The following is a 20,357-nucleotide window of genomic DNA, read 5'->3' as shown; positions in this document are numbered from 1 at the left end:
CTTTTGTGCGAATGGATTATTGAAGCATGGAATTCAATTCCAGAGAATCTTGTCGTCCGCAGCTTTAAAAAATGCTGCATTTCCAATGCCAGCGATGGTAGCGAAGACTTCATTCAGTCCGATGGTGATACGTGCTCCAGCTCCTCGGGAGACGACGGCGACGAAGAAAGCTATGCACGGGAGTGATTTCTGTTAATAATCACAGTATTGTTGGATTATCTCTATGTATAACGATTTTAATGATTAAAAGTAGGATGAAAAAGACATTGTGCCGTTGTTTCTTTTTTCAGAAAATTGTTGTGCGCTGCTTACACGAGTTTTTTTTCTTTTATTTTCAATTTTAACGTTCCAGAAATTGGGGGTGCGCGGCTTACACGGGGGTGCGGCATACACGCATATGTAATGACGTAGTATATCTTTGTATTTATTACCTTAGTATATTATTCATTATTTTCTTTTGTTTTTTTACTTGTAAACGCTGCACAGACAGATTACATTTATAAAGTAAAACATTGCGCAAAGTTAAATATAGAATGTACCAGTGTTTATAAGCAAATATTACCTGAGCTACTTGTTAATCTGTATATAAATATGTGTTCTGATAATAATTGTGTAAATACAATTATCTTTTATATACGTCTGCAAGTATAGATGATTGATTATGTTCGAGATTTTATACTATTATTATTATTATTATTATTGGATATTGCTATTATCTTGATATATATATATATATATATATATATATATATATATATATATATATATATATATATATATATATATATATAAGTATACAAGGTGGCCCAAAATTAGATATACACCCCTGCATTAGAGAATTACTGATTCGAAATAGGAAGTTAAATCGGCGCACTGTTCAAACTAAAACTTTCCCTATCCTTTCATCCTTGATTAATCCAAATAATAAAGTTATGAATTGCTAGCATTTGCAATAATCTAATTTCCCCCTTCGTCAATTATCAATTTTTCTAGTTTAATTATTTCCTTACCTCCTTCTTGTATGGTTGTTAAATGAAACTGTCCTATGGACAAATAATTTGCTTACTATAGGGCTATATGAGAAAGGATAAAGTTATTATCTATATTTAACTTACGCCTGAATATTTGGAATCTTCATCTTTTTAAAAAAGTGAAAAAGTTGAAAATATTGCTTATTATTTATGTGATCCTTTTTTGTAGCTACTAAAGAAATAACAAAAATTGTGAAACTCTTCTAATAATTTCTTTTCGGAACAACATGTGAAATGGGAATACTTCAGATTCTCCAGTCAACGTGTTTAATGTTTCTATTATTTAAATCAGTGATTTGTCTCATATATATATATATATATATATATATATATATATATATATATATATATATATATATATATATATTACTCAATTTCAATTTTACTGCACGTTTGGATAATTAAATGTTTATTACTGTTATCAAAACATTGTGTTAACTTGTCATTATGAAAATGATTCAGATTTTCCAACCTGTTCTAGGCCAATTAAAGAATTTTCGTATAATATTGTTTCTTAATAATAGAGAACATAGCTGAGCTGACCCTCACAGGTACAGTTACTGTTATTAATATTTCGTTTCCAGTTTTATATCCATTTAAATTCTATTGCTCTGGTAATCAAATTAATTTATGCAGCAATTTAATTTGCCTACTGGAGTGACGGCCAGCATAGCTTCCTATCAAAGATATAATATTGGCTTTATTTCATCTATGGAACATGTGAATATGTCTTGGAATACCTACGTATTTTGTATGAATACATTCTAATTAACTACTCATCTATTTTCTACGTCTTGGAATAATGTGTGGGGAAAATATAATTCTAGGAATCTGTCCTCTGATTACCATTTCTGTATTTATTTTTATTTTATTTTATTTTATTTATTTATTTATTTATTTATTTATTTATTTATTTATTTATTTATTGTATTAACAGCAGCTTACTAGGCTTGTAGACTTGAGATTTGAGTCTCGTGCGGTGTTCCTCAGTTTCTCAAGGGCTAACGCATATAAGTTCAGATCACAACTCATTAGGCTGGTTGAAATTTGCCATAGCGGAAAGCAAATATGCAAAATCAATTTGCATATTCATAAATAGTATTTGGCGAAACCAAACATGATTTTAAATTATTCAAATGACTTTCCAAAACAACGACTGGAAGTTAATTTTTTCTCGCCATAAATTTCATTTCTCCAACCGTTATAAACAAATCGTACAACTGAACACAGATATCACAATATGCGTATTAATTACACTGATCATGCGAGTTACAAGAGTACCTGGCAACCCTGATGCAACCCACAGGAATCATGTCTTAGTTTATAGAAGTATGATCAAATTTGATATTTCATGATCCACAGTTTTGTCGGTGTGTCCGCAGAGCCCCTTAGGAAGCAAATTTCTCTTTGTTTTGTTTTGTGTGTATACCAAGATAACGATTTTAAAAAAAAAACACACATTTATTAAAATTTCGTTAATTTTATGTTAGCATTAATAAAGCAAATACATTTTTTTAAATACTTGAAGGGTCCCAAGAATCTGTCTATTATATATAAATGAAATTCACTGTGTTTATGACTTCAGAACTCTTCAATCACCCGACCGATCTCGATCAAACTTTCAACGTAGATGAGGTTCGGGCCTTAGATGTTTTTTTGTCATTTCGCTTTTACGGTGCAACTTACAGGGAAAGGGAGAGACACATTTAAAAGTGATCGAAAATGACGGATATTAATGTCGAATCAGTTATTTTCGGGGTCGCTGAGATGAACAGTGACATTTCCATGATGTTTAAATCCAAATTCAACCCCGCAACTTGGGGAGGGGGAGATATATATAGAAGTGATAAAAAAATTACCGATATTAGTGTTGAATCTATAGTTTTCAGGGTCGCTGAGACGAACAGTGACACTTCCAATGCCGTTTAAAACCGAAATTCAAGTCTTTATGTCCAAAATGAAACGTATTCTCTCCGTGAGATGAACAGGTATTATGCTGTATTCTATGATAATGAATCTTTAGGAGCTCTCAGAATTTCTATAATCTTGATCTAATTAAATTGAATATCTATTGTATTTTGCCAGTTTGAGATTCTCAATATATTGTATACCAAATCACTTGATTTTTGTGGTAATGTTCAGTGTAAGAGGACCACAAGGCAGATCTCAAAGATATTGAGTTGCCACGTGTCTGTTTTTTTTTTTTTTTTTCTCAGGCATTTCCTACCTCCCCATTATTGTCCCGCATTGAATCATATTTATTATTGTATTCCATTTTGTCTTTGAAAGTTTACAACAAATTAGAACTTCTTAAACAGTTTGTGGCATGCGAGTAGTTGAACATGGAACAGATGCGAGCACCCAGACCATTTTTTGGGAGGGGTACAAAGTTTGTCACAGTTTTGTCCTTCGGCCATAATTTCTCCTTGTAATATATCCAGCCTACTGCCTCTTCAATGTCTTTTATTTTGTCATAATCAGTCACTTCCTGTTTTCTTTCTAATCAATATGATTTTATCTTTTCCTATCCGAAGATCTTTCCCTATTAGTGCAGGGGCATAAGAAAATATTTCCTAGTCCGTGGGATTTTGAATGAGTAATGTTGAGACTAATCGCAATATATTTGTAATGAAGCATATAATCATGTTCTATCATGTGTTTGGTCTGATTCCAGTGCAGACGGGCTGTATCGCGTCATAATTTCAAGATGGCCGCCAGAATAGATACTAATATCTATTTTCGTCTACAACTCGTTGATGGTTAGTTTTACGCAAATTTTGAACATAACATTTTTTGTTCAGAATAAAAAAAGGAAGAGAAAAGTTCATTATAAATTTTTTGATATCTGTTGGGAATGAGGCTATGGAGTATGGTTAACAAAGGTTATAGAAGTTAGCACATGCCTAGATATGGAATGTTAGTTGCTAGGGATGATACTGTGAAAACAAATCATCATATATCAAGATGGATTTCAATAAGAGTACAATGTATATGGGTATTTAGGAATCTTTGATGTTATTTCGATAAGAATAATCTATGAGTAGGAAATAGATACATGTAAAGTTAATGGTATCTGGATTTATATTGGATACTCTCATGTGAACATGGAATTTAGTGGAATAACTATATAAATAGTATGGTGTAAAAGCATTTTGGCATAACAAGTTAGATAAGATGTTCTATTGGATTTGAAACATTGGAAGATGGTTAGCACAGATCCAGTTTTGACGCTCCAGTATATTTAATAAACCATTTAATCATATCTTACATTTGGCGCAGTCGAATCAAAGAATTTACGCTTAAAGCTGTGAAGATGTCGGCAATCCCTAGTTTTCCACCTCTGGATATCCAAAATGATAGACTTCAATCGTATATCGAAAGATTCGAACACATGTGCATTGCTGCACAAATACCTGACGATAGGAAAATATCCACTTTGTTTACAGTCATGGGAACAGAAGCATACGAAGAGTTATGCAATATTTGTTGGCCTGAATCACCCTCCAGTAGATCTTATCAGGATATTGTAAAAGCTATGAAAGAACATTATGCTGCAAAAGTTAATGTTATTTCTGAAAGGTATAAATTTCATTCCATTAAACAGAAGCAATGCCAATCAATACCTTCCTTTGTTCTGGAACTGAAAAAACAATCAGCTTACTGTGATTATAAATGTTGCTTAGAAGATAATTTAAGGGACCAATTTGTTTTTGGTATTGGTGAGGAAGCAATTAGACGGAAATTATTGAATACTGAGAATCTCACTTTCCAAAAAGCAATAGAGATAGCACAAACAATGGACAGTACGGAGAAACAATTGCTAATATTTAAATCGTCATCAAATTCATATTGCAATGTTATACATCAGGAAGAGGACAAGGTATTTCACAGAAGGATGAACCAAAGACAAGTTACAGTCTCATCTACCGAAGCATTACCTATTATCATACGTCATTGTAAGTTTTGTGGAGGACAACATAGGAAAGGAAATTGTCCAGCTTGGGGAAAACAATGCATCAATTGCAATCGCAAAAACCATTTCGCTCGAGTTTGTCAATCTGGCACTGTTCCATATTCTAAAGATAATCAAAAGCCACCGATATCAATTATGGAGGCGATTAAAGAGAACGATAATACGGAAAAACAACAGCTGGACGAATTAAATACTTTGGCTAACATCATAAGATTGGATACGATATCTGTGGATGAGGCAAATGGTGAAAATACGTGCGAAGATGAACTTAAAAATAGTTCACCTAGCATAAGTTTTGGAGATTTGGCTCAATTGTATATTTCAAGCCCTAAGGCTACAGACTCCTTTCCAAGATCACCTTCTTCATCAGAAGAAGTAAACGGTACAAAACCAAAATTATCGGCAACTAAATCTTACCTGGATGATAAGAGATGGAAGACAAAATTTCTCAAACAATCAGAAGGCAAGAATATGGATTACAGAGGGCAGGAAGTGGAAGAGAGAAGAAGTGCAAATGAAAAGCAATTAGTGGAATGAAAATGGAGGATCAACTTGGGTTAATAATTGAGAATCAAGTGAAGATGCAGAATCGGATTAAATATTTATTGAATCAATTAATGATAGTCGGTAAGAAAAAGAAGAAAGGAACTAATGATGATCTGTAAACGATTTGAGTGAAACAGAATCTTAGATAAAAATGCAATGGTCTTAATTAATTGTGATTATGAATAGTGTATTCGAAAGAAACTAGTTTATGTGAGTTATACACATATTTGTTCTTATAATCTGAATTAGGTTAAGTTGTTCGGTATAATAGTAATATTTTTTTGTGGTAATCAAGTTTGTCTCAATTTATGGAAAGGGGGAGAGTGTTGGGAATGAGGCTATGGAGTATGGTTAACAAAGGTTATAGAAGTTAGCACATGCCTAGATATGGAATGTTAGTTGCTAGGGATGATACTGTGAAAACAAATCATCATATATCAAGATGGATTTCAATAAGAGTACAATGTATATGGTACTTAGGAATCTTTGATGTTATTTCGATAAGTATAATCTATGAGTAGGAAATAGATACATGTAAAGTTAATGGTATCTGGATTTATATTGGATACTCTCATGTGAACATGGAATTTAGTGGAATAACTATATAAATAGTAATCTGTGAATTTATGTTTGTTGGTGTAAAAGCATTTTGGCATAACAAGTTAGATAAGATGTTCTATTGGATTTGAAACATTGGAAGATGGTTAGCACAGATCCAGTTTTGACGCTCCAGTATATTTAATAAACCATTTAATCATATCTTACAATATCTCTTACCGTTCCCGAGTTATAGCCATAGTTTTAAGTTTTCTCAGTTGCTTTTTATTCAATAGAAATTGTATATATCAATATATTTCACTTGAGGGGATTTTGAATGACGAAGTATTATGACTACTCGCGATATATTTGTAATGAGTCAGAGAATCATTTACTACCAGGTGTTTTGCCTGATTCCATTCCAGACGGGCTGTATGACGTCATAATTTCAAGATGGCCGCCAGAATAGATACTAGTATCTTTTTTCGTCTGTAACTCGTTTATGGTTAAGTATATGGAAATTTTTGTACATAACAGTTTTTGTTCAGAATGAAAAAAGGAAGAGAAAAGTTCACAATAATTTGTTTGGTATCTCTTACCGTTTCAGAGATATAGTCATAGTTGTAAGGTATCACTTGTTTTTCATTCATATCAAAAAAAAAAAAAAAAAAAAAACTTTTCGACCAAGGCTACAGGCGGAGGTAAGATTCCGTAATTTGTACAAAAGGAAACATGTTATTGGTTTGAGTATTATTCATGTTATGCAACTCGTTTCATAACTAAGAAGAGCGAGGTTGCTGATTTGAAAGGATAATTTCTGACAATGGGGAAGTTTTAAAGAGCCCTTTTTTGTAGGCTTTTTCTTAGCTCTTATTCAACAGAGTAACACCGAATTTGGTGGATAGCCTTTCAAAGCTCTACAAAGTTTAAGGTTGTTTCCTCCTACAAATTTTGAAACCGATCGAGTGAAATATACAGGGTGATTTAATTTTCTTTTCTTTTCTTTTTTTTACTATTTCAACAGCTATTAATCTGTTGTCTGGGCTATTTCTCTGCCCCTATTTTAATCCATTCACACCAAATTTATAGAATGATTTTGTGTGAGTATCTAGTTGTGACTCCCAGAATTTTAGACAGATCGGAGTGGAACTCCGCTTATAATAGTTGCTACAATAAAACATCCGAATTTGCAAATAACACTTCCCCCCTCCCGCAACACGATATATACATATATAAACCAGCTGGTCTTCGCACGGCAAATGCACGAATTCTATAAGATTTCAAAATATATGATGTAAAAAATTACCAATTAAGTTTGGAGTTAACAGCGTCAGGAGTGCCATTATACACCTCAGCGACCACATCATCTATGGATTCAACAGGCCGCTTTCGATCATTTTGACATGTTACATCCCCCTTCCACCTTCGCTTGTAAAAACCGCTTGAATGATTGTTCTCGCTACTACAGTAACCTATATTTTGGAGGGTTAATATTCTAGTACCAATTCAAAGGGCATCTTCAGTGACTCCCTACTTTCTTGACCGGTGAGTACCAGGGTTGATATGGGTATGTAGAGAGCTGGTTGGCTCTGTAAGACACGAATACGTTGGTCTCGATGCCGCAAAGTGAGGCGTGTTGGAACAGGAGTCGAAAACCAATCGACGATCCCGACAATGTTGTAATCACTTTTCGGGCCACCCTGCGCCATTGAAGAGACTTCCGGTGGGGATTTGTGGGTCTATCCTCATCTCCTAACTCTGTTGTGTAATTCTATGCCACACTTCCCATGAAACCACAGAGATACATCAGGATCCTCACAAGAAGTGACGAGAACTGGCCCAAAAACACGGATTGTTTACTTTTGGGGGTGCGTATCTCCGGTGACCGATTGGCCCCTCAGGCATTGTGGGTATTCGGACAACAAGAAGACACGCTAGTTTCAGAATATGCAAACCCCAATGTCGCAATTGAAGTTGTTTCAGTGCCAGGGCTCTAAACAGTCAGACACTCCTGATCGCTCTCTGCTATTTCGACCTATTTTTCGCAGTGTTTGGCCGTTTCCAGCTCTGACACTGGAAATTTTTTAAATGCGACGCCGGATTTGCATATTTGGACACTAGCGTGTCTTCCCGTTGTCTCCATACCCACAATGCCCGAGGGGCATGTCGGTCACCGGAGATATGCGCCCTCACTACTAAACAATTTGTGATCCTGCTGGATCTCTGTGGTTTCATGAGTAGTGTGCGGGCATAGAATGACGCAACGGAGTCAAGAGATGATTATAAACCCAAAGATCTCCACCGGAGGTGTCTCCAGTGGCGCACGGTGACCCGAGAAATGATTACACCACTGTCGGGACCGTCGATCGGTTTTTCGACTCCTCATCGAACACACCTCACTTTGTGCGACATCGAGACTAACGTATTCGTGACCTACAGAGTCTACTGGTTCTCTACATACCCATATCGACCATGGTACTCACCGGTCGAGGAAGTAGGGAGTCAACAATCCATTGGAGGGAGATGCCTTTTACCAATGACAACACTGAAAATTAATTGTTTGGTCATTTGTTACTTACCGGTGGTTGTCTTTACATGTAATACTTGTATTCTAAGAAGATTGCAAATTTCACAGGTCATCCTCCTAGTCTAAGGGTTTTTCATCGTGTGCAAAATCATTGTTATCGCAGATCTCTTCATCACCACACTTACACATTTCTGTGCACAGTAAAGTTCGTGTTTTACACATGCAATTTAAACACAACGCCCTTTCCCACAACCACAACGTATTAGTTTCAGTAACCATTTTGGTGCAGATGGCATCGAACTAATCATAGGAGAACACTTGTTTCCAGATTTCTCCCATCTATACTGTGATGATTCTGGAAGGTTTGGGTGCTGGTTATCAGTATGCACCACTCTAACATTTGATAATGTACTCTTAAAATATGTGGTGTCAGGGAGCACTTTTGGAGGTACATTTTCACTTTGCACATCTTTTCTTGAAAACATCCGCCAGCGCAATTCATCTTATGTCTGATATTCTTTCCTGGCAAGTAAATTTGGCAAATGAATTGCTCGACTAGTTGCTAATATTCTAGCTTAAAGTTTTCTAGAGATCAAAGTAATGCCAAAACCTGAAGAATTGCTTTCTCTGCTCTTTGGAAAGCTTTCGAAAAAGACCTTTATTCTTGAAGGATTTGGTAATATCATTGCCCGAAAAGGCATGAAGAGCTAACAATGCCTGAACTTTTGTCGGTCCTATACTGGAATAAACGAGATTGATATCAATAAATCGTTTATTAGCTCCAAACCCGGTGACAAACATAGTCTTTCGGAAAATGTTCCGACCACCACAGTGAAAGGACAAAAACGTCTTATCTGGTGAATATATGTGCAAGGTAGTAGAATGAGTGAGATGTACAAAGACTGTAGAATAATTTTGGTATCAGCTTCCTCTTGAGTGTTTTGAAGTTCTCTAATATCATTTCCACCAGATAACTTTGCCTCATTCCTCCAACTAACTATTAGTTTTTGTTTAATCTTGTGCATGGAATATTGCTTTATTTGCGAGAAACGATGTTAGCGCATCCTTTGTTTTGAATGAGACAAGAGAAATCTTATTGGCAATCTTTAGATATTGTAGAGTCAGTAATTTTGTATTCAACAGGTATTTCTTTCCCAAAAAACAAAAACAAAAAAAGAGAGAAAATAATTTGAATAAAAACAACTGAGAAAACTTAAAACTATGACTAAATCTCGGAAACGATAAGAGATCTAAACAAAATTATAATGAACTTTTCTCTTCCCTTTTTTTATTCTGAACAAAAAAATGTTATGTACAAAATTTGCATAGAATAATCTTCAACGAGTCACAGACAAAACAAGATATTAGTTTCTATTCTGGCGGCCATCTTGAAATTATGACGTCATATAGCCCGCCTGCAATGGAATCAGGCCAAACATCTGATAGCATATGTTTATATGCCTCATTTCAAACACATCGCGGTAAGCCTCAATATGTTTTCATTCAAAATCCCACGGGATTATATCTTTCCAGATGTTTCCTAGTATGCATCTTTCCATGATCTGTGCAGTGGCGTAGCTAGGGGGGAGGTTGACCGGCTCGAGCTCGCCTTGGTGCAATGATAATTGAAAGTGGATTCTTCTTACATGGAATATGTTCCATTTGTGATCCCTTTCTTCTTTTTCTTCTCTTGCTACCGGCGTAAGCATATGTGAACTTTGGTTTCATTCCAGGTGTATATGTATATGTATGTGGCTTTATTTCTCGGTAACTAGTGACCAAATCTAAACGAAATTTGGTAGGCATGTATTCCGTCGTCACAGTAATAAAAGGAGCAAAATTTAGTGACCAAGCTCGGTCAGGAACAGGTTCGGTTCGGCTCGGCTTGCTTTGTGTGGTGTATTTTGTTTCTCGGTAACAACTAACCGGATCTAGACTTAATTTGCTGGGCAAGGTAAATAGTTCATTGCATAAGGAATATATATCGCTACTTTTGGTGGACGAGCTCGGCCAGGGTCAGGCTAGACTCATCTCGGCTCTTCTCCTATCTGGTACTTCATTTCTGAGTAACTACTGTCCGGATTTGAAAGAAGCTTGGTAGGCAGGTACGCAATCGTTGAAGAAATAAAGATAATTATATTTATGTGGGAGTTTTAGATGTACGTGTCTCCTTTCTTGGTGAAGTTTGCTTTGGAGAGTACCCACTGAAGGGTGTTTGGGAGGGAGTTGATGGTACTTGTTGTAACCCGTCTGTTTCTTTTCGGCGGCCATCTAGAAAGGGCTTGACGGGGACAGGGAGGGCTCTCTTCTGCAACTTCTTCGGTATCCCAGAACCCCCGCTTGCTCTAGTGGCTAGCACGCTTGACTTCTGTTCGCGTAGTCCCGGGTTCGATACTCGGTGGGGGTACAATTGAACTACCAAAGTGGTTCGGATTCCACTATAATCAGTAGTTCCACGTCCCCTTTATCCTAGCAGGCATAACCGCAGAAACTAAATCAAACCAAACCAAAATCCTCGGTATCTTCTTCATCCCATGTGTGTATGACATCTTTTCTTTGGATTTGAGGGTGGTAAGCTTTGTATGAGAATCAAAGTCGGTGGCTTGGAAATGTTTGATTGAGGCGTGTCTTGTGTGAGCATCATATGGATGGAGAAGAAGAAAGACTTCTTGTTGCGTGCTATACATTCTAAGATCCGTTTTACTTTTTCCCTACCCAGCATTTCCCTCAACTTACCTCCTGTGGTTATGAGATCAGTTATGAACTCTAATACTGCATTGACGACTGCCATTCGGAGCCCTGTGTACAGGATTGACAAAAACCATGTTTTTTATTGAAAAAACAAAAAATCCGGTTTTTTGGTTTAAATCAGGTTCTTTTTTTGGTTTAAATAATTTGCTCTATGTATTTATATCACATATGGACAGAAATAAGTTGTTTTGCCTTGGCGTTATTATGCAACAGCCGAATTACGCTGGAAGGGATCACATAAGGTTAAAGCGGAATCCAAACCGCTTCTCGGCTAAAATCCGAGAGAAATTTTCCTCCATTTGAACTCGAAACCGGACTAATTGGTTCCTTGGCTAATTGGTTAATTGGAGCTTCTTCGTGGCTATGCTGCTAGCGTACGCGCCTTTGGCGTGGGAGACCAGTGTTCGATTCTCGGCCGAAGCTCGTGTGGATTGGATTCCACGTTAAGCAGTAGGTCCCGTCTCAGATAGCCTCGCTGCTGAAAGGGACGTTAAGCTCAAAAAACAATTCAATTATCTGCGTAGGTGCTGACAGAACGCTAAATTCCAATTCCCCACAATCCCATTTAATTGTAACATCCCCTTTAAATGAACAAGGATTTATCCTATCCTAGACTTCGTAATTATAATATTAATTTCACTATGTTTCGCCATTCAGCACTTTCTGAAATATGTTTCTATATCCATTAGTTGTATTTATACGAAACTTCCAAGGCTATTAACGATAGTTTTCCGCTTTCTGCTTAAATGACTTCCTTTTACATTTGTTCATTACCTATTGTTAAAGCAAATGCCGTTTATAATTTTCTTTTTTCTTTTATTTCAGCACCATTGGACTTAGGAATACCAGAAAATTTTCAAATTGGACAAGCAACTGCTGATGGAGATTGTTTTTTTGATGCAGTGGCTCAAGGACTCAGACAGCTAAAGCCTCAGGAAGATTTTACTGTGAAATCTCTAAGGAAGGTTTGTAAGAAATTTGCAGAAAATGAATTAAATAGAGACCAATCATGGCTCAGAAAAGCATTAGAAAGCGAAGATGAGCCAATTGAGAAATATGTTTCACAGGTTGAATTTACGGGAAGAGAGATTGGGCAAACACATGAAGGAGCGTATCCAATATGGGGAAGGACCGAAATTGAAGGTAGGATAATTTGTGCAGAGTATAATGTTAAATTGCACGCTATTGAGAAACACCGTGTTGAGGAAGAAGACATATGTATTCATCAAATTATAAGTGCATCGGGTTCTGTTAGCGTGGATGCTAATAGAATAGAATATAATGATAAAGACATAATTCATATAATAAACAGCGGAGATAGACATTTTGAACCAGTTCTTAGACATTGTAGTCAAAGTAATACGCAACAAAGTACAGTTCAAACTAGTTACACTGAACAAGTACATGAAATGTTAAAGAAATTTGTCCAATACTTCGTTAAAGAATTTGAGTGTAAGTTACAATTGTATCTTATGATTTTCGAAAGAGAGGTTGAATTTTCAGATTCGACATCCGCAGGAAAAATAGGGCAAGTGGTTGGTGCTACTGTCGGGTATTTTTCAGGATTTCCCTTCGGTTTATCTACGGAAATAAAAAACATTGGAGCCAAGGTAGGACAAGAAGGTGGGAAGAAGTTAGGAAACATGATTAGTTGGCACAAGCAAGAAATTAAAGTTAAGAATCTGTCAGATTTAATAGATTCTTTCCAAAAAGACAAAGCTTCTTTTAGAAGAAAGTTGGTAGCAGCTGCTGTTGATGTTTTCCAAAGTTTCGAAATGCAGTTCATGAGAGTAACTGCTGATTACGGGCCAAACGATGCATTGCATCTATTAGCAATTGATGCAGTAAGAAGAGCCATAAACCATATGGAAAATAATAATGACTCACCAATAAGTAAAAGTGTCATTTTAGGTGAGTCAAAAGAAGCATCAATTCTTGGTATACCTATATCTAGTTCTGTCAAAACACCTGGTTCCGAAGTGCAGTATGAATGTAAATCAAATAAGGATAAATGGAAAACAGCAAGTTTATACAAAAAAGCTGGATTAGTAGTTGCAGAAGGGAAGAAATTAAGTTATTTTAAGAAAGAAGATAGTAGGACAGAGAAGTATGGTTATCGTCGTCTTCTTATGCACGAAAATTGGAATAAACTGAGAGAAGAATATGAAGAGGATAATATTGCAGGAAGCCATAGAGAGCAGTTTAGAGGTTATCAATACATTTTAAATTCAGACGACATAGAAAAAAGTTGCCAAGATATTCTTGATCAACTGAATAGTATAGATGAAAAACTAGGAGAAGAAAGATTACAAAAATCTCTCGAGGAAGTGAAAAGTGATATTTTAGAAAGTGTTGATGTGTTGAAAGAACACATTTACTTCAATTACGCAGAATATTGTAAAATGTTAGTAAGAATAGAAAATTACTTAAGAAATCTTAGGATAGATGAACGTTCGAACCAGTATGAGAAAGACTTTGAAGAAGCTAAGATAGAACGTCAAAACATAGCAGATGCAATGAATAAAGGCCATCAGGAAATAAATCAAAAACTAGATGAAATAAAACATGTGATTGAAGGAAGATCAAAATGGTTTAATGTCAGGAGCTCAGTAGAATCATTTAAGGGAAGAGGAGAAAAATTAGGGGAGATTGACAGTCACATGAAGAAGGGAATGGTTGTTATCTGTGGTTTACGCGGAGTAGGTAAAAGTGAACTGGCCATAAAATATGCTCATAACCACTACACAAAGGAGGATAATGTTATATGGATAAACGCAGAAACACACGAAACTGTAAAAGATTCATTTCGTAGGTTGCTGAAGGAATTAGAAATACCGACAATGGATAAAGACGGACATGAAAGAACTGTACTTTCCATGGCTAAAAAGGCGTATGCCACCCTTGCTGGCAATAAAAGTCTCTTCATTTTCGACAATGCTGAAACGTACTCGATAATCAAGAACTTACTACCCCCGAGTGCTAATAAACATCACGTTTTAATTACGACGCACAACCGCGAACTGTTCAACGAGCAAGAACATGGTAAAGTAGGAAAGGTCAACTTAGATGTTTTACCTGATAATCAGGCTATAGAATTTGTAAAAGAAGCATTACATATAAATGATACACAACAAGACGAAGTAATAAAAGAATTAGTGGAAACGGTTGGAAGTTTACCCTTAGCTTTACAGCATGTAGTTGCATATATTAAAGAATCTGGTTGTGTGGACAACATCGATAAATACGTAAAACTGTACAAAAAATCCGAGCAGGAAACACAGTCCTTTCTTAAAAGAAAAGGTTTAAGCAGCTATGACAAGACTATATTTCTAACTTTTAAAACTACAATTGATAAGGTGAAACAGGAAGTAGATGATCCAGAAAGGGAATTACGTGAAGAAATTTTGAATATAATGGCTTACTTTGCTCCTTACAGCATTCCTAAAGAGGCTTTTAAGGAGCTAGCTCTTGGAAAAGTTAAAGAGAATGATCCCATTATATCAGAAGATAGGGCAAATGTTATGCTAACGCGTGCTATTAACTTACTTAGCCAATACTGTATCATTAATTTGAATGAAGAGCAAAACCAAATAAGTATCCATAGATTAGTACAGCAAGTAATAAGGTCAGAGCTAAAGGAACAAAGTGAAAATGGAAGGAGTTTAGAAGAAGTAGTTCTGGAGAAATCTCTTAGATTATTGGAGAATCAACTGGAACAACGAGATAGTGCACTCACTTACATGATTCATGTTATATCGGTTTGGAGTAACGCATACAAATATGATGCACTAGTAGAGCGTTTTATTACAAATAGTATCTTTGGCAAGAAAACTGATAATTACACGACTTACTTTCATTCGCTTTGTGGGAGTGGTAATCGTGAAATCGTAGAGAGCATAATAAACAAAATAGATGCTCAGAAACTCGAAGATATTATTAACACCAAAGATAAAGACAAAGGAATACCATTACATAATGCCGCTTTAAGTGGAAATGAGCAAATGGTTGAGCTTTTAATACAAAATCGTGCCAATGTTAATGCTAAGAAGAATTATGACTGGACTCCCTTACACCTAGCTGCAATGAATGGCCACTCAAGAGTCGTTGATGTCTTATTGCAACATAAGGCTAATGTTGATGCTAAAACAGGATACAAGTTTACACCACTACACTTAGCTGCGCGAAGTGGCTGTTCGAAGATTGTAGACTCTTTGCTAGACAAAAGAGCTGATATTAGTGCTGAAACCAAATACAAGTTTACACCATTACATTTTGCTGCGAAAGGAGGTTTTCTGGATATCGTTCAAACTCTTTGGAACAAAGGTGCCGAAATTGATGCTGCGGATAATGGAGGTTTCACTCCGTTACACTTAGCAGTACACAATGGACGTGTGGAAGTTGTTAATTTTCTCCGAGATAAAGGAGCAAACATGAACGCCCAAACAGCAGATGGCAAAAACGTGTTGCAGTTGGCTGCTGAGAATAACCATTTGAATGTTATTAAAGCTTTAATTTTGAGAAATATGAATTTCGATATATAAAATGAAATAAAAGGTAAAACAACATTGAACCTCGCGTGTGAAAAAGAGTAAAACAGAATTCGAAAATTGACTGGTATTGGTGATCAGGTTTACGAAATGATTCTATTAATGTACACATTGCTCCTGAATTAAAACAGAGAAACAATTTCCATTTTGTGACCAATTTGGAAGAAGAAGAAGTCACAAGGGGTGTAATATTTTATATAGGAATCAAAAGAATGCAAGGAAATTGGGGTACATTGAGACTCCGTAAGTAAAATGTGAGGTTAGAACTCAGCTGTTGTCAGAATTCATAGTGCAGGGTCTTAGTGTGTTAGTGCAATGTTTTTTCTTTTAAGAAAAGTACCGGTACTTACTATGAATAGAGTATGTTGGTACAGCCACTTCGACGCTTAACATTTTGTCGCGATACACCATTTGTCGTCTACCTTCAACCTTATCGTATGTGCCATGAATCCACATGTTGGCTAGGGTCAGACTGCGAGACGCGATTCCCGTCCTAATGATAAACATTAGTACAGAATTCTTTCGAAGTAGCAGAGATGACCTACATGAAGATATTATATGGTTTATGCGAGAGAAGCTCCTTTTCACATTTACTGGAAGATATTGCAATTGTGGCCAAAATGTGACTTACAAAAAAATAGTATGTCCGGGTCTATTTTCCTGAAGATAGTCTCAAAAACCGTGAATTGCTCCCCTTTCACTGAAACGGAATTATTAGTGGCTGCGAATATGCGTCAAAATCTTAAACAGTGTAAGAAATTAACAGGTGCTGCAAATTAAAACATTATTCATGGTACTTCCTCTTAAATGCGATATACTGTGCTGTTGTTACAATCTTCAATTCGATTTAAATTGAAATAATTAAGAAATACAATTTTAAAAAGTGGTTAACATAGAAAAGGTTCCTATACTCTGTAACTTTGGATACCACCCAGTGGAGACGTCAGCTTTCTTGAGAAGAGGCAGGCGGAGGGGCAAGAAGCTATTTTCTGTTTAGACCCTTACCCGAAAATATTAGTTTAATATTACTTGTCCTAGTTTACTAAATAGCCTATCTGGGATCAAGCACTGCCACCGAGGGAGGGAAGTCTTGTCCTCCTTGCTCCACTACTGTCGTCACTGTACAGTCAGAAAAAAGGAATTTGTTAAAGAAATATTTTAAGTTGTCATGGAGAAGTTACAAGAATTTTAAAGAAAAAGAACGGATAAACAACAATAAAGTAAACTTTAAGATTTACATAGACTTGCGTAGATTTTATTATGTACATAAAATGTCATATGCTAATGTTTAAAGCAAAAAGAAATTAACATATGTACTACCAATAAGCAAAGAAAATGTCATCTATTTTAGAAGACTGTAAAAGTAAAATTTGTCATAAACATGGCAGAAGTATGCATTTTTACTGTCAGGTAATGAGAAATCTTGTTTTCTTACTGTTTCCCATTATCAAGAAATAAGAAGTCAGAGTTAATATTCCGTCGGCCGCCAGTATGTAGCAGATAACGCCAAAGAAAACTAAAATCTCACTTTGACCCCGTTGTTGGGCTCACATGAGTGCAAAACGAATTTAATGTTGTTCTAGTCTAATAAGAATTATTTCACTATCTCTTGGGGTTTATTATTACATTGCTTTTATTTAATAAACCTGAATTTAAAGTTATTCTAGTCTATTAAGAATTATTTCACGGTCTTTTGAGGTTTGTTATTACATTTATTTTATTTAATAAACCTGAATTCAATGTTATTCTAACCGATTAGAATTATTTCACTCTCTCTTGTGGTTTGCTATTACATTGATTTTATTTAATAAACCTGAATTCAATGCTATTCTAACCGATTAGAATCATTTCACTGTCTCTTGTGGTTTGCTATTACATTGATTTTATTTAATAAACCTGAATTCAATGCTAATCTAACCGATTAGAATTATTTCAGTATCTCTTGGGGTTTTCTATTACAATGATTTAATTTAATAAACCTGAATTCAATGCTAATCCATTAGAATTATTTCACTGTCTCTTGGGGTTTGCTATTACAATGATTTAATTTAATAAACCTGAATTCAATGCTATTCTAATGGATTAGAATTATTTCACTGTCTCTTGAGGTTTGCTATTACATTGATTTTATTTAATAAACCTAAATTGTTTATTATGGAACCTCTAGAAAGCATGTAAATGTAGGGTAAAAAGTTTCAATACTTTTGTTTTTTTAACTAAGTATGACTTTGTAAATCGAGAACATTCATAACGAGGAAACAGTTTATATTCAATATAGGCTATTAATAAAATATGTGATATTTAAGGAGCTGAAATGCACTGAGCGATGCTCTTATATTTTAATTAAGGACAGCAGAAAGTAAGTTCGCACTTGGTTCAAAGTATTGCAATATATGTACTGTACTTTATTGTAATTTACATTAATCTAAATACACTAAAGTGTTAAATAAAATAATTTAACATTCATCTTTTTCTGTTATGAATATTTTTAAGTATTGCATTATTTCAATAGATTATTGTAGTGTTTCCCAAACTATTGTCGTCAGTCCAAAAGTTGCAATAGAAGTCTGTTCTCGTGTCGCTATGATAGTAAACATTAGTTCAAAAAGATGGGAGAAAATAAACTAAAGGAATTTTCTATCAAATACTATAGTTCAGAATCTGAATTTGGACATTATGAAAGTGAAGAATCATTCACTTACTCTTGTAGAGAGGATTTTCTGGAATTTCTTATCCTACCTACTTTTTAAAATGCCTTTAATTATTGAAATAAATTAATAAGGCTTTTCTCTTAATATAAGTATTTTTTAATAATTTCACTTTATATTACTCTAAAGTACAAGTATACTGATATTCACATATGCTCAAAAGATAAAACAGATTGATGAATTTGCTTTAAGACAGGACAAGGATATTATGATCCATAGAATATTCTGACCAATAAAAAAAGGTTCTGACTTGGAATAAGTTTGAGAAACGCTTCAATATTTCCTAATTTCAGTAGAGACAGACAGTATACGGAGATATCACTTGGTACCAAGTGAATTTTTTGGTGAGCAAATGCTGTGTGCGTGGGTTTACTCGGACTTCTCCTATTTCCTCCCGCTTTCGTCATTCCACCAATTCATACATTATCACCACTTGCTCCTTTAGTCTCGGTGCATACGCGTGGGATCTTAAAACTAAAAATTACACTGACAGTGGTGATATTTATCTGATATTTATAATTGTCTGACAATCTGCAAGTTTAAGGGAAACGCTGATGATGAGATAGATAAATGATGAAATTAAGAAATTGGGAGAGAAGTGAAAAACCCGAGAAAACTCACACAAACGGTGTTTGTCCACCACAAATTCCGCTTGGTGCTAGGGATCCCATGCACCAAAGGTGAGCGCTCTACAACTGACCCATAATAGGATATTTGAATACTGCACACTGTTACATATGTTAAACTCTCAAATATGTTTTCTTTTCCTTTTTGTTTTGTTTAATGATGCGATATAGCAAACTATAAGAATAGAATTTCCTAAGACTAAAACTCTCAAAGAAAAATATGTAATATGACAGACAGTTTGCATTATATTTTACATGGGAAGAAGTTTTATTTTCTATCTGGTGCTGTTTTCCGGTATTGAAAGTGTGTGCTACGTAACCAGTGTTAAGCTAGACTTACAGTTTTCCGCTTTAACATCGTAGTGTTAAATAATTCATTTTAAGTCTTAAGAATTGTAACACGTTTATTAAAATAATACAAACACCTGGAGAAAAGTGTATGTTACCAGATTTGTGTTGGATCATCGTTCACGCTCAGAACAGTTCTGATGCATTGTAAAATAGAATCATACTGCTCGTAGATGGTAGCATACATAATTCCGTATGCAGTTTATTAGTCAGTTCCGTGAAGCATGAAGGAGGTGGAAATCTGCACCGGATTCGTGCCTCCAAAAAGGATAACATACTTTGTTGAGATCCAGTGACGGAGTAGGCGAGGAGAGATGTTCGATTCTCATTCCAATCATAATCATAATTTATTGCATCCGTTCATCGTCATACAATGAAATTGGACATGTCAGTTATATATATATATATATATATATATATATATATATATATATATATATATATATATATATGTATATCAGTATACATAAACATACATACTATTATTACATATGGATTCTTATATATTCACTAATTTACTTATTATATATTTAATTTTACGCATACGAATTATTTTGTACATATTCTTCAACCGAGTAAAAGCATTGTTCTATCAAGTACCTTTTAAGTTTGGATCTAAAGCAATCTTCTTTAAACTACGCTCGAATAGTCCCAGTTGTGTGGATGGCGCAGTATGATCCTCGATTAGAGCATAATTGCCCTTGAACAACATCCTGAGTATAGTACGCACATGGTCTCTTAGAATGACAATATCACAGTAAGT

At 35.1% G+C, this 20,357-nt stretch overlaps 1 protein-coding gene across 1 annotated transcript in view; it reads left to right on the top strand.

The window, feature by feature from the left end:
- Positions 1–20,051, top strand: part of LOC145685796 (uncharacterized) — a 34,616-nt gene extending 14,565 nt beyond the window's left edge. Inside the window, exon 2 of the mRNA XM_081758340.1 lies at positions 12,191–20,051. Coding sequence (XP_081614466.1) covers positions 12,191–15,906 — 3,716 coding nt within the window. The 3' untranslated portion in view covers positions 15,907–20,051. The remainder of the gene's footprint in view (positions 1–12,190) is intronic.
- The last annotated feature ends 306 nt before the right edge of the window (positions 20,052–20,357 follow it).

The sequence above is a fragment of the Thermobia domestica genome, chromosome 5, assembly GCF_964235325.1.
Source record: "Thermobia domestica chromosome 5, izTheDome1.hap1.1, whole genome shotgun sequence".
Classification (NCBI taxonomy): Eukaryota; Metazoa; Arthropoda; class Insecta; order Zygentoma; family Lepismatidae; genus Thermobia; species Thermobia domestica.
This window is presented reverse-complemented; position numbering and strand designations above follow the sequence as displayed.